The sequence below is a fragment of the Schistocerca nitens genome, chromosome 9 (genome assembly GCF_023898315.1).
Source record: "Schistocerca nitens isolate TAMUIC-IGC-003100 chromosome 9, iqSchNite1.1, whole genome shotgun sequence".
In the NCBI taxonomy this organism is placed as follows: Eukaryota; Metazoa; Arthropoda; class Insecta; order Orthoptera; family Acrididae; genus Schistocerca; species Schistocerca nitens.
Genome location: NC_064622.1, coordinates 97252660 through 97272652, shown reverse-complemented (window position 1 = coordinate 97272652; position 19993 = coordinate 97252660). Strand labels below are relative to the sequence as shown.

The 19993-nt window shown below is 44.3% G+C and overlaps 1 protein-coding gene across 1 annotated transcript in view; it reads left to right on the top strand.

Annotated features, from left to right (window-relative positions):
• Nucleotides 1-12821, top strand: part of LOC126203614 (transmembrane emp24 domain-containing protein 2) — a 47857-nt gene extending 35036 nt beyond the window's left edge. Inside the window, exon 3 of the mRNA XM_049937981.1 lies at nt 12396-12821. Coding sequence (XP_049793938.1) covers nt 12396-12628 — 233 coding nt within the window. The 3' untranslated portion in view covers nt 12629-12821. The remainder of the gene's footprint in view (nt 1-12395) is intronic.
• The last annotated feature ends 7172 nt before the right edge of the window (nt 12822-19993 follow it).

Below are 19993 nucleotides of genomic sequence, written 5' to 3'. Positions count from 1 at the left end.
ACGATCACCAGTGGTGTACGGCCAGTGTAGGAGATCGCTCCCCACACCATGATGCCGGGTGTTGGCCCTGTGTGCCTCGGTCGTATGCAGTCCTGATTGTGGCGCTCACCTGCACGGCGCCAAACACGCATACGACCATCATTGGCACCAAGGCAGAAGCGACTCTCATCGCTGAAGACGACACGTCTCCATTCGTCCCTCCATTCACGCCTGTCGCGACACCACTGGAGGCGGGCTGCACGATGTTGGGGCGTGAGCGGAAGACGGCCTAACGGTGTGCGGGACCGTAGCCCAGCTTCGTGGAGACGGTTGCGAATGGTCCTCGCCGATACCCCAGGAGCAACAGTGTCCCTAATTTGCTGGGAAGTGGCGGTGCGGTCCCCTACGGCACTGCGTAGGATCCTACGGTCTTGGCGTGCATCCGTGCGTCGCTGCGGTCCGGTCCCAGGTCGACGGGCACGTGCACCTTCCGCCGACCACTGGCGACAACATCGATGTACTGTGGAGACCTCACGCCCCACGTGTTGAGCAATTCGGCGGTACGTCCACCCGGCCTCCCGCATGCCCACTATACGCCCTCGCTCAAAGTCCGTCAACTGCACATACGGTTCACGTCCACGCTGTCGCGGCATGCTACCAGTGTTAAAGACTGCGATGGAGCTCCGTATGCCACGGCAAACTGGCTGACACTGACGGCGGCGGTGCACAAATGCTGCGCAGCTAGCGCCATTCGACGGCCAACACTGCGGTTCCTGGTGTGTCCGCTGTGCCGTGCGTGTGATCATTGCTTGTACAGCCCTCTCGCAGTGTCCGGAGCAAGTACGGTGGGTCTGACACACCGGTGTCAATGTGTTCTTTTTTCCATTTCCAGGAGTGTATAATTGACCTAATGGACAATGTTGGGAGTTCTGCGAAGCTCTTAGCAGATGATGCCATTGTATACAGAAAAGTCGTAACATAAGAAATTTCTTGCAGGATGAAGGGAGACCTAGGGAGGATCAGTGCTTGGTGCAGTGATTGGCAGGTAACCCTCAACATAAAAAGAGTCATATTGTGCATAAATAATCAGAGCGCAGGATTACACAATTGCAGACCAATCACAGGAAGCAATCACACCTGTAAAATATCTTGGAAGAATTGCACAAATGATTTAAAGTAGAACAACCACATAAAACTAATTGAAGATATGCAGGTGCTAGTCTGAGGTTCATTGGAAGAATCCTCAGAAACCATCGACCACTCACAAAGGAGACAGCTTATAAAACCCGTGTTCGACCAGTGCTTGAATATTGGTCGTCAGTCTGGGATCTGTACCAGATTGAACTGATGAAGTAAATAGGAGATCCAAAGATGAGAGCAGTGTGTTTCCTTACAGAGTCATTTAATAGGCACAAATGTGCCATGGAGATGGACGTTCAACACGAGTAGGAGTCGCTGTAAGAGAGGTGTTCTGTTACACGGTGTGGTTTAGTGTTAAGAGTTCCGAGAACAAATGTTCATAGAAGAGTTGACCAATTTATTCTTTCTTCTGTGTATTTCTCGTGAAAAGATCATGAAGGTATAAGTAGAAGTATATGAGCTCACATGGAGGCTTGCCAAAAATGGTTCTTCTTGCAAACAGGATAGTCGGATGAGTGACATTGATGCACACAGTACCCTCTGTTACACTGTAAGGTGGTTTTTGCAGTTTAGACATAGTTGTAAATACTTAAAAAATATATTCAAAAACAGAAGTATAAACTGAAACAAAATTGAAATAAAAATGTATTAAAAAGGTGCTTGGTTGGCTCAGTCGGTAGAGCAGTTGCCTGTGAAAGTCAGAGGTCCCAAGTTTGAGTCTTGATCCGGCACACAGTTTTAACCTGATAGGAAGTTTCATATCAGTGCGCACTTAGCTGCTGATGAAAATTTAATTATGGAAACATCCTTCATGGTGTGGCTAAGACTTAACTTTGCATTCTTTGATCGAGGAGTGCTAGTCTTGCAAGTTTTGCAGAAGAGCTTCTGTGAAGTTTGGAAGGTAGGATCTGAGGTGTGGTGGAAGTAAAGCTGTGAGGATGGGTCGTGCGTCTATCTTGGGTAGGATGGATTGTGAGTCATTCTTGGGTGGCACAGTCTACAGAGCACTTGCCTGCAAATGCCAGGAAGTCCCCCCCCCCCCCCCCCCCACTCCCGTCCCTGTGGGTCCGGGGGTTAGAATAGGCACGAGGTATTCCTGCCTGTCATAAGAGGCGACTGAAAGGAGTCTCACTCCTTTCAGCCTTTATGTGATGGTCCCCTCCATTTTTCAGAATTTTCCCGAAGAGCGAGCCAATTGGGGAAGGGTGCCTTACATGGTGCATTGTGTCCATCGTACATTGAGATCTTTAGCCCGCTTTCTCGTCATGGCATTGCAGTTCCGCTCATCCTCAAATCTCTTGAGCGAGGACATCTTCCTGGGTGCGTTTTCCTCCACCCACTATGCAGTGTCGTTTTCTGCGCCGACGATGACCATGGAATTCTTTGCACCTCACATCCAGCATGGTAGCCAGTCTCTTGTGGTGGGGCAACCATGTACCATGTTGGTTGTAGCCGCTAAACTACACAGGGATCGTTCTGCTGATGCCTGCGCTGTTAACTCCCCACATATGCCAAGGAGTAGATGCCTGTCACTCTGGGTTATTGGGACTCCCGGCATTGGCCATCCTGCCAGGTGGCCTTTGTTGTGGCTGGTGGCACCTGTGGGGAGGGCCCCTGGTCGGAGTGGGTGGCATCAGGGCGGATGATGCGCGATGAAGCGTACCATGTCATCACTTGCTGGTGATCAAACGCCAGCAGTCTCTGAGTGTTCCCAGTCTCAGTACAATGCAAGGAAGTATGATCCTAAATTGTTTCCCTCCCTGACCACACCATGAGAGGAATGCCAGGCTAAGGATGGCAGCGAACCTCATTCGCCCCGGTACCATGTATGTACGAAAGCTGATGGGGACTCCTTTGTCTCTAAGAAGCCTCAGTTTTTGTAGAGCATGTAGAGGACAAGTTTGGGGAGGCAAAGGGTTTGTCCAAAATGCGTTGAGTGCCAGTCTTGATGAAAACGGCATCCTCTGCTGAGTCACGGGCATTATTTGCTGGTGACAAGCTTGGGGATTTTTCAGTTACCACCATGCCTCAGAAGAGCTTAAATATGGTTCAGGGTATCATTTCACAGGGATCTTCTTTTGCAGTCTCACAATGAGCTGTGCGCTAACTTAGAGTGACGAGTAGTTCCTTTCGTCCGGCACGTCCATCGGGGTCCGAGGGATAATCAGGTTGCTGCCAGTGCCTTCATCTTGGCCTTTGAGAGTGACACATTACCTGTGAAGGTGATGGTGATGGTCTACCATTGTGATGTCAAACCATATATCCCTCCCCCAATGCAGTACTTTGTGCTGGAAGTCTTCCCGCTGTGCTTCCAGCAGTACATGTCGAGATTGTGGACGTCCATCCCATCCCAATATTCAATGTGCCCCGCCTCCCATCTGTGTCAAGTTCTGAAGAGAGCATCGTTCCTCTTGCTCACCAGGCTGCAGGATTTTACAGTGAGAAAGGAAAATGGTAGAATACAAAACCGTGGACCGACTGACCTACTCTGAGGCCAAGAGGAAATTTGAGCATCTACATCCTTTGGCTATGATCTCCTCTTATGCTGCTGCTATGAGAACAGCTGTATAGCCCCATCAGTTCTGCGAGTTCCACTCAGCTCTCAGAGCCGGAAGAAGACTACACCTGCTCTCTTGACGATGGGGGGGGGGGGGGGGGGGCACTTCCCTCCCTGTTGCTCCCGCCCCACTTACCTCAGGAGCACTGTCCCCCCAACCTTCGGCTCCTCTCGCTACGAAGGAGTCCCTCGGGTCACTCCCTTCCAAGGTTTCTGCTAGTGGGAAAGGTGACACACGCCAGAGGCTGAAGTGCCCAAAAGCAGCTGGTCGTAGGGCTTCACGACCATCCTCAGTCCCGGAGACTGAATCATTGAAGCCCTGCCAGCCAGAGAAACCCAAGGATCAGTAAGAGAAATCCAGAAAGAAGACCCCCAAGGCCAAGGGAAGTGCGGTGGCATCCACACCACTGCTGCCTACAAGCTCTGCGTCTGAGGATGAGGTGAATATTCTGGCGTCCACTGAGGACTTTGATTTCGCCAGACCGTCAGACACAATGGATATACCCTATTCAGGAAATAAGTCAGTGGCAGTAGGCGACCCTGATGCGTAGACTGCCTCATTGAGTGTTTCATGCCTTCCCAGTCACACGATCATGTCGTGCTCCAGTGGAATTGCAGTAGTTTTTTCCACCACCTGGCTGAGCTACAGCAACTGTTAAACTTTACACCTGCTTTCTGCATTGCCCTCCAGGAAACTGGGTTCCCAGCAATGCGAACCCCTGCTCTTCGCTGCTCCATGGGATATTACAAGAACTGCAGCAAATATAATAGTGTGTCAGGTGGAGTTTGTGTTTATGTCCTGAACTTAGTATGTAGTGAACCTGTGTCCCTTCAAACTCCTCTTGAAGCTGTAGCTGTCAGTATATGGACGACACAGGAAATAACTGTCTGCAACATATATCTCCCTGCAGATGGTGTGGTACCCCTGAACGTATTGGCTGCAGTGAATTGATCGATTCCCTAAACCTGTTCTACTTTTGGGAGATTTTAATGCCCACAACCCCTTGTGGGGTAGCACCATGCTTACAGGCCATGGCAAAGATGTCAAAAATTTACTGTTCCAACTCGACTTCTGCCTCCTAAATACTGGGGCTGCCACACATTTCAATGTGGCTCATGGTAGTTACTCAGCCATTAATTTACCAATTTGCAGCTCAGGACTCCTCCAATCTATCCACTGGAGAGCACATGACGACCTGTGTGGTAGTGACTGCTTCCCCATCTTCCTGTCACTCGCCCGGCATCATGCCCACGGATGTCTACCCAGATGGGCAGGCAGACTGGGTAACCTTCACCTCTGCTGTCACCAGTGAATCTCCTCCACATGGTGCCATCGATGTTGTCATTCAGCAGGTCACTACAACGATAATTTCTGCGACGGAAAACGCGATCCCACGTTCTCTAGGGTGCCCCCGGTGAAAGACAGTCCCTTGGTGGTCACTGGAAGTCGCTGAGGCAGTTAAAGAGTGTCAGCGAGCTCTACAGCGACCTAGGTGGCACCTTCCCTAGAGCACCTAACAGCCTTTAAGCAGTTCTGTGCCCGCATTCGCCTGCTTATAAAATGACGGAAACAGGGGTGTTGGGAGAAGTACGTGTCGACAATTGAGTGCCATACATCACCTTCCCAAGTCTGGACGTAGGTCAGACATCTTTTTGGGTACCAGACCGACAGGTGTCCCTGGCGTTAACGTCAATGGTGTTCTCTCTACCGATGCAAACGCGATTGTCGAGCACTTTGCTCAAGCCTCTGTACCAGAGAATTATCCCCCAGCGTTTTGCACCCTCAAATGCTGGATGGAAAGAAAGTCCTCTTTCACTACATGCCACAGTGAACCCCATAACGCCACATTTACAGAATGTGAGCTCCTCAGTGCCCTTGCACATTGCCCCGACACAGCTCCTGGCGACATCTCTTCCTCATCTTCAACCAGATCTGGTGTGATGGCATTTTTCCATTGCAATGCCTAGAGAGCACCATCATTCCGGTGCTCAGACCTGGTCAAAACCCGCTTGATGTGGATAGCTATTGGCCCATCAGCCTCACCAATGTTCTCTGTAAGCTGCTGGAACGTATGGTGTGGTGGCGGTTGGGTTGGGTCCTGGAGTCACGTGGCCTACTGGCTCCATGTCAGGGCAGCTTCTGCCACGGTCGCTCTATCACTGATAGTCTTGTGTCCCTCAAGTCTGCCATCCGAACAGCCTTTTCCAGACACAAACATCTGATTGCCATCTTTTTTGACGTACGTAAAGCTTGCAACACGACCTGGTGACATCATATCCTTGCCACATTGTGTGAGTGTGGTCTCTGGGGCCTGCTCCCGCTTCTTATTCAAAACTTCCTGTCGCTCCGTACTTTCCATGCCAGTGTTGGTGCCTCCCATAGTTCCCCCCGTATTTAGGAGAATGGCATTCCTTAGGGCTCCATATTGAGCATATCTCTATTTTGAATGGCCATTAACGGCCTAGCAGCAGCTGTAGGGCCATCGGTCTTCCCTTCTCTGTATGCGGATGACTTCTGCATTTCGTATTGCTCCTCCAGTACTGGTGTTGCTGAGCGGCACATACAGGGAGCTGTTCATAAGGCGCAGTCATGGGCTCTAGCCCATGGATTCCAGTTTTCAGCCGCGAAGTCGTTTGTCATGCACTTCTGTCGGCATCGTACCATTCATCCGGAACCTGAACTTTACCTTAATGACGATTCACTCACTGTAGTGGAGACGTATTGATTCTTGGGACTGCTGTTTGACGCTCGATTGACTTGGTTACCTCAGCTTCGTCAGCTTAAGCGAGAGTGCTGGCAGAATCTCAGTGCTCTCCACTGACTGAGCAACACTAACTGGGGTGCAGATCGCTCTACGCTGCTGCAGCTCTACAGAGCCCTTGTTCAATCCCGCCTTGACTTTTGGAGTCTGGTTCATGGTTCGGCGGCACCCTCAGCGTTGTGTTTACTCGACCCATTGCACCACTGTGGCATTTGCCTAGTGACGGGAGCATGTAGAATTAATCCGGTGACCAGTGTCCTGGTGGAGGCCGGAGTCCTGCCATTGCGGTTCCGATGTGCACAACTGCTTGCCAGTTATGTTGCACACATTCGTAGTTCTCCTGAGCATCCGAATTACCGTCTCTTCTTCCCACCCACGGCAGTTCATCTCCCGTATCGGCAACCCAGGTCAGGGCTCACGATTGTGGTTTGTGTGCGATCCCTCCTCTCCGAAATGGAGTCCGTCCCATTACCACCCCTACTTGACGTCAATTCACGTACACCTCCATGGTGTACACCTCGGCCGAAGCTTTGTCTGCACCTTTTGCATGGCCCTAAGGACTCCGTTAACCCCATCACTCTCCGCTGTCACTTCCTCTTGTTTCTTGACGTGTTCGGGGGCTCTGAAGTTGTTTACATTGATGGCTGATGGTAATGTTGGCTTCGCCTATGTCTACAGAGGCCATATTGAACAGCATTCCTTGCCCGCTGGCTACAGTGTATTCACTGCAGAGCTTGTGGCCATATCTCGTGCACTTCAGTATATCTGTTCCTGTTCTGGTGAGTCATTTCTTCTGTGTTCTGACTCCCTGAGCAGCTTACAAGCTATCGACCAGTGCTACCCTTGCCATCCTTTGGCAGCGAACATTCAGGAGTCCATATCTGCCCTAGAACAGTCCACTCGTTCAGTGGTGTTTGTGTGGTCCGCAGGACACGTTGGAAACCCAGGCGACGAACTTGCTGACAGACTGGCCTAACAGGCCATGATGAAACCACTCCCAGAGATGGGCATCTCTGAAACTGACCTGCGTTCTGTCTTACGCCACAAGGTTTTTCAGCTTTGGGAGACGGTGTGGCATAACAGTATGCACAACAAACTGTGTGTCATTAAGGAGACTGCGAATGTGTGGAGATTGTCCCTGCGGGCTTCTCCCAGGGAATTAGTTGTCCTTTGTTGGCTCTGAATTGGCTATACGCAGCTCACACATGGTTACCTCGTCTGTTGCGAGGACCCACCTCAGTGTCGCTGTGACTCCCAAATGACAGTCGTCCACCTCTTGCTGGACTGCCCACTTTTAGCCACTCTGTGGGGGACTTTTAACTTTCACAGCATCCTACCTTCAGTGTTGGGTGACAATGCGTCAACAGCAGTTATAGTTTTATGTTTTATTCATGAGGGTGGGTTTTATCATTTGATTTGAGTTTTAGCGCATGTTCTTCGTCTCTCTGTGTCCTCCACCCTAGGGCTTTTAGGGTGAAGGTTTTAATGTGTTGCAGAGTGGCTGGCTTCTCCTTTTTTATTCTCATGGTCAGCCACTCATGGTAACCTGCTTTCTTGGTTTTAATCTCTTCTCCTTGTTTCTTGAGTCTCTCTCTGGTTTTCTGTCCTGTTTTGTCCATTGTAGTGTTTGTTGTCCTCCTGTCGTTCTTCTGGTTCTTCCTCTCTCCTGTTGTTGTGCCGTATGCCTTCTTTGTTTTCTTTCTCTTGGGTAATTGTTCTACTGGGAACAAGGGACCAGTGACCTTGCATTTTGGTCCCTCCCCCCTTTTAAACCAACCAACCATGAAGTTTCATATTGGGCCACACTCTGGTGCAGAGTGAAAATTTCATGCAAAAAATATATTGTCAGCGCTAGGCCAAACACCTGCCTCAAGAACGGTCAAAAATGCAAGTAATATATGTGAACAGTGTTCAGATACTAGTTTTTGATTATGAACATAAGCTTCAATGTTGCACTTATTTCATATATAAAATAAAAAGTACAATGTTTCAATTAAATAAAAAGCAATCAAGCATTTGATTCTGGAACATATTACAGTTGGATCTTGATAATCCGGCACATTTTGGGATTCGACAGTGCTGGATCGTCAAATATATGCTGGATTATTAAGGTCATTTTTAGAAACTTTGTGTAAAAAAGGGGTATAAGCAAAATCTATTGTTTTAATGTACAAAAACAAGTATTGGTTATTTATTAAATATAACAGTAGAGATTACAGTATAAAAATTACAAGTATGTATTACTTTTGTGTAAAAACAAAATTGAATTAAAATTTGAATACTGTAGTGTTCCATTAAATGAGTTGAAGGCTCAGAGATTTAGAAATGTTCAGTTTACATAAAACAGTGGAAAGTTTAGGATGGTATAATGACAATATTATTAAAAGGAAAGTTGCTACTCACTGTGTATTGGAAATGCTGAGTCACAGATCAGCACAACAAAAAGAATGCTAAACGGGCCTTCATCAGGACAGACAGAAAAAAAAAACCACACACACACACACACACACACACACACACACACACACACACACACACACGACTAAAGTCTCTTGATCTACTATCTTGGAACAATGAAACTGAAATTTTGCTGCAGATTTTGCTTTAGAAATTAATACATTGATATGTATTTCTGAGGTGCCTCAACAATTTTTGTTGAAGCAGGTGTCCTTTTTCAACTTCTGTGTGTGTGTGTGTGTGTGTGTGTGTGTGTGTGTGTGTGTGTGTGCGTGTTTTTTCTGATGAAGACGTGTTTGGGCTAAAGCTTTGTTTGTCAGTTATTTTGTTGTTCTATCTGTGACTCAGTATCTCCACTATGTGGTGAGTAGCACCTTTCCTTTTCATAATGTTGTCAGTATACGTAAATAATTTTTGCATGCCACTTATGAAGTAAAATAAGCACCGTTGATTTGAAAAGATCAAGAGCAAGCTAATTATTAAAAATTGTTACCATAAATGTGGTCCACTCTGATTAGAATCACTGTCCTTAGGGATAGTACAGACATCTGACATTGTCAAGGGCATGGACACATGTTGGATTGGTTTCTACCACTGACAGTTTAGATAGAGTTTTCTTCTCGACTCTCTGGAACATTGTAGAAATGCCAACTTGTTTCTTGGATTGAGCTCAATTGTATAAAAGTAATTTTGTATGATGTGCAGTTTCAAAAATTCAGAGGTGTTGTATTGTTGGCTACTCTCAGCGAATTTCACAAAAGTGTTTAATGTTTCTGGAGCCTCCTGTGGGTTGAAAATACTTTGTAATACCACATTGTCAGTCTGCCCTTCTTTAATAGCTAAATTTCTGTCAAGAACAATCCATTTGTCAACTACTTCTGCTGAAGACACACGCAGTTCAGTATTGGATGCAGAATTTGTCACTTGTGCGACTTCTGGGTGATCAGTTGTCGACTCATTATCATTTAATTACTTTCCATCTTGGCTTCTTCAACCAGTTTATGCCATACTTTTCTCCAGGCCCTGTACAATATTGCATGTTTCACAGAGGTCCAAGCAGTTGCAGCTGTGAATGTTTTTAATATTAAAATTGCATTGGACCTCTTTGACATTGCAATCTGAACTTAGCAGATTTTGCACAAACATTCCTCTGTCCTAGAACTTGAAATATTGTATGATCCCTTGGCCCACAAGTTGAATTAGTGACATAACACTGGCGGGAAGATACGAGCAGAAAATATTACCTGACACAATCTTCGGTTCTGGAGATTGAGCTCCTGCTTCACAGCATGTGCTATATGGATCCTTCCCACCAACACCAGCAGGTGGGAACTTCCACTGCAATACATCCTACGTTCTAGTAACCCTCCTGGCCTCAACCTTCATTAGTCACTGTCCTCACCCATCCAGCTCCTTCCCTGTTCCCATTCCAACCAGTCTTTTTATTTCTCTCCTTTTCAGCTGCTTCGCCCCCACCCCCCTCCCCTGCCCTCAGTCTAATGTGCAGCACTTCGCTGTCCACATGCACTGGTGCTGCTGCTGACAGGGTGGTTTCAGTTGCTGAGACTGCAGTTGTGTGTGTGTGTGTGTGTGTGTGTGTGTGTGTGTGTGTGTGTGTATGGCTCTGAGCACTATGGAACTCAACTGCTGAGGTCATAAGTCCCCTAGAACTTAGAACTACTTAAACCTAACTAACCTAAGGACAACACACACATCCATGCCCGACGCAGGATTCGAACCTGCGACCGTAGCGGTCGCGCGGTTCCAGACTGTAGCGCCAGAACCGCTTGGCCACCAGCGGCCGGCTGTGTGTGTGTATTGTCGATGAAGGTCTTAATGGCCAAAAGCTATAATTGTGAGAGTCTTTTTGTGATGCCTATCTGCAACCCAGCATTGCTGCTATATAGTGAGTAGCAGTTTTCCTTCTCGTAATATTGTTACATTCCATCCTGGATTTTCCAATGTTTGATTTCTCCCTGTCTAGTTGAGATGAAGAAAACGGTACCAAGTAGTATCTTGGCATTGCTTACAGTATGTATTAATGGTAAATGAATTTTAGAAAATTGATTGCTGTGATGAAAGGATGCTAAATATTTGCGCATAATGTACGTTAACAATTTTGTAAAGGTAGGCAGAAGCTGTCACACCAAATTACATTCTTGTCAAATGAGTGATTTTGAAGTTGCTTATGTGATTTTTATGGCTATTGAGATTAATGAGAGTCTTCTTGCGATCTTTACATCACAAATATTTCCATGACAACGTATTATCTCTCTGTCTCTGGGATGTGGGGAATCATTCCCATTCTCTTTTCGACTATCTGCTTTTATTCTTTCTCTTGAGATGCCCATACCAAATTAAGTATTATATGTCAGTGGCTAACTGTCCCTTTTACCCCATTTACTGTCTTAAGATATCATTGTGCACATTATCCATCCTAGAGATGCCCCAATTTATATTCCAAAAATAATTTTGAGTGTGTAATCATTTTTGTTGCCTCGGTACAACTCATTTGTGATGCATGTATGTTAATTCCATCCAAAATTGCCTAGTAGATAACGTGTTATGTTCGATGCTATACCTGTGCTTCAGAACACAGAATTCATTTTTACAGACTCATTAGAAACAATTATCACTATTAGATATTCCAGGAATTAAATTACAGAAAGTACTTACCAACTGCCAGTGTATTAGATAAAAATGGACAAAGAGTTTTCTTTGTTGTAATGATTTCTGTAAGTAATATTGAAGTGGATTTTTATTTGTTTGTTTGTGTATTTGCAACTTGTACCATTACAATGTTTTTTGCAACACTAAATATATGTATATTTGTGTGTGTGTGTGTGTGTGTGTGTGTGTGTGTGTGTGTGTGTGTGTGTGTAATGTAATAATCATTTTGTATGATGATGATGATGATGATGATAGAAGGATGATGATGATGATGATGATGATGATGATGATGATAGAAGGGGGCCGCCAAGCTTAACGTCCCCATCCAATGCGTCAACAGTGTCACATGCCCTCTCTTCATGAGACACTGCGGAAAGGTTTGGTATTTCACTCAGGACATTGGCACCAAGTCTTTACGCCACCGCCTCTCCTCCACTTGCCAGCCAGATACTGGCAGTGAAAATTTTTACCCCACCAGGGTTCGACCCAGCTTACCTCTGGGTCGGGTGCCACCGTACGAGCGTGTGTTAGTGACCTTGGTCACGGAGGCGGGTTGTGAAATTTTATTGAGAGAGAATTTTTATTAATAGCTCGTGAGACATTTCCTAATTTAATGTATAGTGGACAAATGAAATATTTCTTCCTAGTCACATAGTGTTGGAAAAAAAAGGCTTTAGATGGCATTTCACAAGTTGTTCTGTTCAGGAAATGAACTGTAGCACCTCAAACACATTTCATGTCATATCTGTCATTGATAAGAAGTGCGTACTTATGTTTGTTATATTCTCTCTTTATGGCAGAACAATTAACCTTGGCTTTTTATTTTGCAGATGATCACAACAAGTTACAGGACATGATAAAAGAACTATCTACAACACTTACTGGAGTAAAGCATGAACAAGAATACATTGAAATGAGAGATAGAATCCATCGAAAAATTAACGAGAGTACAAATTCGAGGGTGGTCATGTGGTCTTTCTTTGAAGCCATGGTTCTAGTTGCTATGACTGTGGGACAGATCTATTACCTGAAACGATTTTTTGAGGTTAGGCGAGTGGTATAAGAATTTCACTAAGAGAGAGATATGAGTGTGTGGCTGTGAATAGAAGTGTATGTATACAGATTATACAAACTTCTATTGTTGTGTCAGTATTTAATAAAGAGGTGTAAATGTCTATATGAATGTACCAAGATTTTGATGTTAAATGTTTTTCTATTGAAATTTGCAGAAATAAAACATTTTTCCACCTGAAAAATTTTTACCTCTAAAAAAATTCAATGTTGTTTTAACCCTTCTAGGAGTTAACTTGTCATGCTCCGCTGCCTCCCAGGAGCTGTGGGCACGTTGAAATGTGGCCCCTGGCTTTTCCTGAAGCACTATTGACATGTTTACGCGGATCTTCCGCTGACCTCTCACTGTTGCAGACTAGTTACTCCCATAGCTTGGTGAACAATAAAGTTTAGAGTATTTATCATGCTACATGTGTACTTCCTTGCATGCTGTTATTTGCAAAAAATCTCGTTCCAATATCTTGAACCATTTATGTAATACGACACTTTATGACCACATGATTTCTGGTGCGCAGAGATGCAAAAGGGCGTATCTTGCAAGGCTGTTCATTGGGTGTAAAAAATCAATAACTTGAGAACAAAATAAGATATTTTTGTGCTCTTGGCTTTAAATAAAATTTTTATATCGCATCTACATTTCATCCACAGCAATGCATGAGCTAAAATCAACCATACCCAAACATTAAGCAATGCAGTTTTACCTGTGCAAACTCTATAAAAAGTTTGTTTTACTAAATCTGATACAGCGCTGTCACTATTATGGATAACGAAAAGAAATTCAGTCCTTTATTGAGCGAAGATAACTTGTGAGAGATGCGCAAATCAGATTTCTTTTCACTAAATAGTACTGTTAAAATCGGTTGATCAGTATTTCATAGTGGTTGGCAAGCCATTTCTCAGCACAGGTAGCAGAGTTTGTCAAGCAGTTCAGCCTCAGCAAAGAAGCACTCAGCACGTCATAGCAGCAAAAGGGTTAGTATGTAAAGAGTTTGTAATTGTGAGGGATTGTAGGAAGAACTTTACTGTGAACATCTGCTGTGATTGGTTTATTGTTATATTGTATCCAGGACTACACTGGGCACCATAGATGTGTAACAGAGCAAAAGTGCTGTCTCACTATGATGTTTTGCTTGTGTGTGTGTGTGTGTGTGTGTGTGTGTGTGTGTGTGTGTATTTCAGATATCAGTACTCACACGTCTATTGCACATGTCTATTGTTTTCGGTTGCCTTGAGTATATAAACTTATCAGCTGTCCAGTAACGTCATTGCTGATCTTTATTGATTTCTTTCAGCAAACTGACTGTACAAAATTTTTGTCTTGTATTTTAGGACTCCTGTCATCTTCACTCTGTTGAATTTTTCCATTCTTTGTTGTTCTTATTCTGCAAGCGAAGTAAACAGAACCATATTGTCTTGCCTAACATATTTATCAATTAATTGTCTACTACCTTGTAACAGAGAAACTGAAATTTTGCTGTAGATTTTGCTTTGAAAATTAATATATCAGTGTGAGTTTCTGAAGTGCTTCAACAAGTTTTGTTGTAACAGGCGTCCTTTTTCAACTTCTACTTTCATGTATGTGGTGCACAAATGTTCACCACCTTCATTTATCAATTTCTCTCATTGCTCTAAGTAGCAGTTATTTTGTCCTTTATCCTTAAATTTCTCTCTAAGGCTGTCTGCCCCTTAGCTGAGTGGTCAGCACGTCTGACTGCCATGTTTAATTGAGTCGTACCTTAGATAATTATACATGTTCTGTGACTGTCTTAACGATTTCAGCCTCATGTCTATACTTAAAATACAACACATTACGCAGGCAAATTCTGCATTGCAAATTTGGTGTATGTGTCCCCACTTCCCATCGCTTTAGGTGTTTGCTGTATCTTATAGTAAAATTTGTACCTGGTGATCGGAAACAGTCTGAAAAGACTGTAAGGGTGCTAAAAGATAGGTTGTGTGGATAAATAATTGTTAAGTAAAGAATTGGTGTGTTCCACTGTTTCTGCGTTTATTAGCATTGAAATTAGTAGCCAATCAGACCGTTGTGTGTGCAGATCCAAGCAGCTTGCCAAATACAATTTTTGTCAGTTGTTCTCATTGTGTAGATGATAGTGAAGACTGCTCAGCCTTTGGTTTGGGTTTGATCCTTACGACCGTTACATGTCCAATTTTTTTTATTGCTCTCTTGTTCAGTTTTAGGAAACCAAATGAAGAACACATTTGGGGCCACTCTTCTTGGCAGACCACTTGAATTTGCATGTGCAACAACCTGATTGATTAAATTCAATGCCAGTTAACTCAGAGAAGGTACAATGTATTAAATTTTTTTTTCTTAAGAGTTACTTCTCAGCACAGCCTACTCTGCAATATGCTTACAAGCTTTTCAGACTGTTTCGACCACCCTGCCTGTATATGTCTTCCACACATGTGCTAAATGACAGTTTGAAGGTTAATTGACATATGTATGTGTTTTTGATTTTATTTGAAGTTATGTGGATTATTTGTAGTATTGCTTTTCACTGTCACCATGAAATCATCCCCAGTATGTCATGTTTTTCTCTTCATCTCACATATTTGTATAATTTGTCTGCTTAGTCCAATAATTGAGGAAAGAGTGTACAGTGCTCAACACATTCTATTTGATTTAGGTCTAACTCATTCACATGGGTTTGGTGTCTTTTTAATAGCAGCAGTCATCCCCAAACATGAAGTGTAGTGGCATCCATCGTGCTAAATTTCATTATAGAGCAGATTCTGACCTAATCTAACTTAACCTTCTAGATCCTGTGAAAAACTGATGAAGCAGATCGGTCACACTGTGACCAAGCGGTCTGCCAATGTTATCAATGAACCTCTCTCTGGTGATGGCCTCTGAGGACCATTGTCGGTGCCACTGTGAACGAAGCCTTGGTGTACGTTCTGGTGTTCTTCATTCTTATTGCATGGCTGTATCACTGGTATAGCCAGTATACTTTTAAGATATTTGCCCCAGATTTTGAATTAAATTTGCAGAAGAGACTGGAAAGCTGAGATTAGAGGGATTTACTAACACAGAGCACATGTAGTATTAATTTATATTGGGTAATTCTGTGATAATTATACAAGCTTTCAGGGATGATGGAGAAGTATAAATGGGTCAATTCAATGTAAGGGAGTCTCGTCGTCAAGTGACGGGGTTGAAAGATATAATCAAAAATTGTTCTAACCTAACTTACATGCATGTACCTGTACTGTTGTTGCCAAGATTGCAAGTTGGGCAACTTTCATAGGCGGTAGTGTGGACCAAACAAGATAAAAATGTCAAGTAAATATGATCTCTAAAATGCATACCTTGAACTATGAGCACTTGTTCATCTTTGATCCAGTGAACCATATCTTTTCTACTGCACAGGTGCCCATAGCTCTTAAGGTATGCATTTTAGAGCCTATATTTACTGGGTATTTTCTGTTTTGGTTCATACTACCATCCCTGAAAGTTGCCTACCCTACAATCATAGCAACAACAACACCAATATATATTTTCAACTGTCAGAGGTATCAGAACAATTTTTGGATATAACTTTTGACTCAGTTCTTTCCGGACAAGGGTCTCTTAGCTCAAATTGATACATGTACCCTTCTCCACCACCCATGAAAGTTTGTAACTTCATCATGGAATTTTGCTATATACTGTGTTAACCAAAGTTGTACATTTTTGTGCACTAATAGTTCTTTCTTATGTTCTAGTTTATTCGCTGCAACATAAGAAAATAGCTGCTCACTGCTCCTTCTCACAAACTTAGTTGCAACTTGTTACAAATCACTTTTCATTCTAAGATTGATGATTCCTATTAAACAGTTCTCGGAGTTCCTTTAATGATACAGGTTCTGTCACTTATTTGCCCAGTCATTGCTTAACTAAACTTGGTTATAGCATGTACAGTATAATAATGAGTGAACTTCTTGCTATCATATATGATCATGGGAACAATTTAATTTCCTTTAATGGCCAATAGCCTTCAATAGCCAAGAAGAAATATTATGAATGAACCTCGCACAAAATTGGTGTAATATTCTGCAATATTTATTATTAGTTACATGAACCTGTTTTCAGTTGTTACATGATCGTCAAGTACAAAGATAGGTATGTGGTGCAGTGAAATTTTGTAGTGCATTTACAGAGTATATCCATTTCCAGAGATGAAAATGTTAATGTTAGAACAGGAATGAAACAACTGGAGTTATTTCAGTATATATACAATGTAAGATCATTTAACTAAGATAAAATATGTGACACATTAACTAATGAACTATAGACAAATTACTACAGTTGTGCCAAGAAGAACATAACTGAAAGATAAGCATTGGTGACATATTTCAAAGATGCAGCTGAACAAAGTAATCTTGTCTTTAATAGATCATAAATTACAAACAGATAAGATATAATAGTGATATAAAGCAGCTGAGTGATGCAACTGTGTTTATACACAGTAAAATTTTTTTAACATGGCAAGGGAAATTATAGTAACTGAAATAAAAGAAATGGAGCATGTGAGTAAGGTGGATAATTTACAACATGGCCCAGATTGGAATTGTTGTGGTCTTCAATCCTGAGACTGGTGTGATGCAGCTCTCCATGCTACTCTATCCTGTGCAAGCTTCTTCATCTCCCAGTACCTACTGCAACCTACATCCTTCTGAATCTGCTTAGTGTACATATCTCTTGGTCTCCCTGTACAATTTTTACCCTTCACGCTGCCCTCCAATACTAAATTGGTGATCCTTTGATGCCTCCGAACATGTCCTACCAACCAATCCCTTCTTGTAGTCTAGTTGTGCCACAAACTCCTCCCCAATTCTATTCAATACCTCCTCATTGGTTATGTGATCTACCCATCCAATCTTCAGCATTCTTCTGTAGCACCACATTTCAAAAGCTTCTATTCTCTTCTTGTCCAAACTATTTATTGTCCATGTTTCACTTCCATACCTCGCTGCTGAAACTGCAGTCCACAGTGCCACCACCTAACCTTGTTTCTCCAGCAGACACCAGCTCGGACACTCAGCAGGTTAGTCCAGAAACTTAATTGCGTGTGACGATTCGCGTCCAGTAGACACCGCACCCCCGACGTGCTCACCACGTTCAGTGCCTTGTGTTTCAAAAAGTGCTTCTAATGAGAGTCGTGCGCGATATGACCAAACCCTCCATGCAGGCAGCCATCCTGCGTGTTGACAAACATTCCCCCCTCTCTCGCGCCATCCACATGACGCGGCGGCCATCACTGTTCCCCGCGGGATGCCAACGCCTCTCTTGCCCATACCCGAGGCAAGAGCTGACGATAGAGTTGCTGTGCACCTCGACCTGCTCCGTGCTGCATGCACAGCCGACCTCTCCAATTAAGCACACGCCGCACTCACGTAATAAGCATGTGACTTTCATGCTGCCTTTTTCCAACCACGCTAACGGTTATGCCTCGTCACACCCCACTCGTCCAAAAACTTCACGTCAGGACGTTACTCAGTCTCATGTGCAGTTCTCAGTTTCTGACGGAATGACACACAAGATAATTACCACTGCCGGCTCTCCTATTAGGCACAGGGTTAGACGCCTCAACCCCATTCAGTTGTCCATGGCCCAGCAGAAAATTAACAAACTTTTGGAAGCAGGTATTCTACAACAATAGGACAGCAACTGGTCTTCACCAATTCACCCTGTCCCCAAACACGATGGTTCTTTTCAAATGTGCAGTGACTACAGACGCTTAAACGCTCATACCGTCACGAACAATTACCCCGTTCTGAACATAAACGATTTCACTCATATATTGTTGGGCGCCACAATCCTCAGTGTGATTGACTGTAAACATGCCTATCACGAGATTCCCATAGCACCAGAAGACATTCCAAATACAGCTATTATCACACCGCTCAGTTTGTTCCAATACAACTTCATACCGTTCGGCCTGAAAAACGCAGTACAAACATGGCAACATTTCATCAACTCGATCTACGAAAGTTCGAGTTTTGCTTTGCATATCTGGATAACATACTCATTTTCAGCAACTCAGGTGAGGAACACGAAAATCACTTATACAAGGTCCTCCAGACCTTGCACTCCAATGGTGTTGAGGTCAACAAGGACAAATTCCAATTGTGCCAGTCCTCTGTCACATTTTTGGGTTAATCTGTCTCCACAGATGAAATACTGGCTCCCAAATCCCGCATGCAGGCCATCACGTCACTGCTACCTCTGGCTACTTACAAAGAACTCCAACATTTCTTGGGTACAATAAATTACTACCGTCGGCATCTGCCTTCTGCCGCCGTTGTGGAGGCCCCATTGACAGACTCGCTGTCAGGCAAACAAGACTTCAGGCCTTAAACCAGTTCACTGGACTGAACCCATGCTGGAGGCCTTAAAGGCTCTAAAAACTTCCTTAGCTCACGCCATGACAGTCGCCCATCCTGACCCGTCGGCCAAGTTGTTCATCACTACTGATGCCAATGACATTGCAGTGGGGGCAGTACTACAGCAACGCGAGGGCAACATGGTTTCTCCCATTCATTTCTTCTCTAAAAAACTGTCTACAGCTCAGAAGAAATATTCCGATTTTGATAGGGAACTTCTGGCAGTCTATCAAGCCGTCAGACACTTTCGCCCCGACATCGAGGGCTGCTCTTTCTTCATCCTCACAGATCACAAACTACTAGCAGATGCTTTCTAGAACCCTCCCGAGGACCCACCTCCTCGGTGTTTCCGCCACTTTGATTTAGTCTCTCAATTCACAACAGACGTTCGCTGCATCAAAGGCACAGAAAACATCCTTGCTGATTTTTTCTTGCAGATCAATACTGTCTCATACATCATCGACTTATCCAACCTGAGACTCCAGGCCTCCGACGAGGAATCTCAAGCTCTACTCACGGATCCTCAAAAATCTTTTGTGTTTACCAAAGCCAAGTTCCCCAGCAGTTTGGAAGAGGTGTGGTGTGATTCTTCTACCGGCACCCTGCGGCCGTTGCTCCCACCCACATTGCGCCAGCAAGCCTCCGACGCCTTGCATAACCTCACTCACCCTGGCGTCCGCGCCACTACATGACTCTTATCCAAGCCTTTCGTTTGGAAAAATATTAAACGGGACTGTCAGACCTGGGCACACAGCTGCAACCCCTGTCAACGCAACAAAATCGGCCACCATACCACCCCTCCACTAGGCAAGTTCGACATTCCACAAGGACGATTTCGTCATGTAGATATCGACCTTATCGGTCCACTACCACTGTCGGAGGGCCACAGATATATTCTCTCCACAATCGACTGCATGTCTCGCTGGATGGAAGCTGTTCCTCTACCCAACATCACCACTGAAACTGTGGC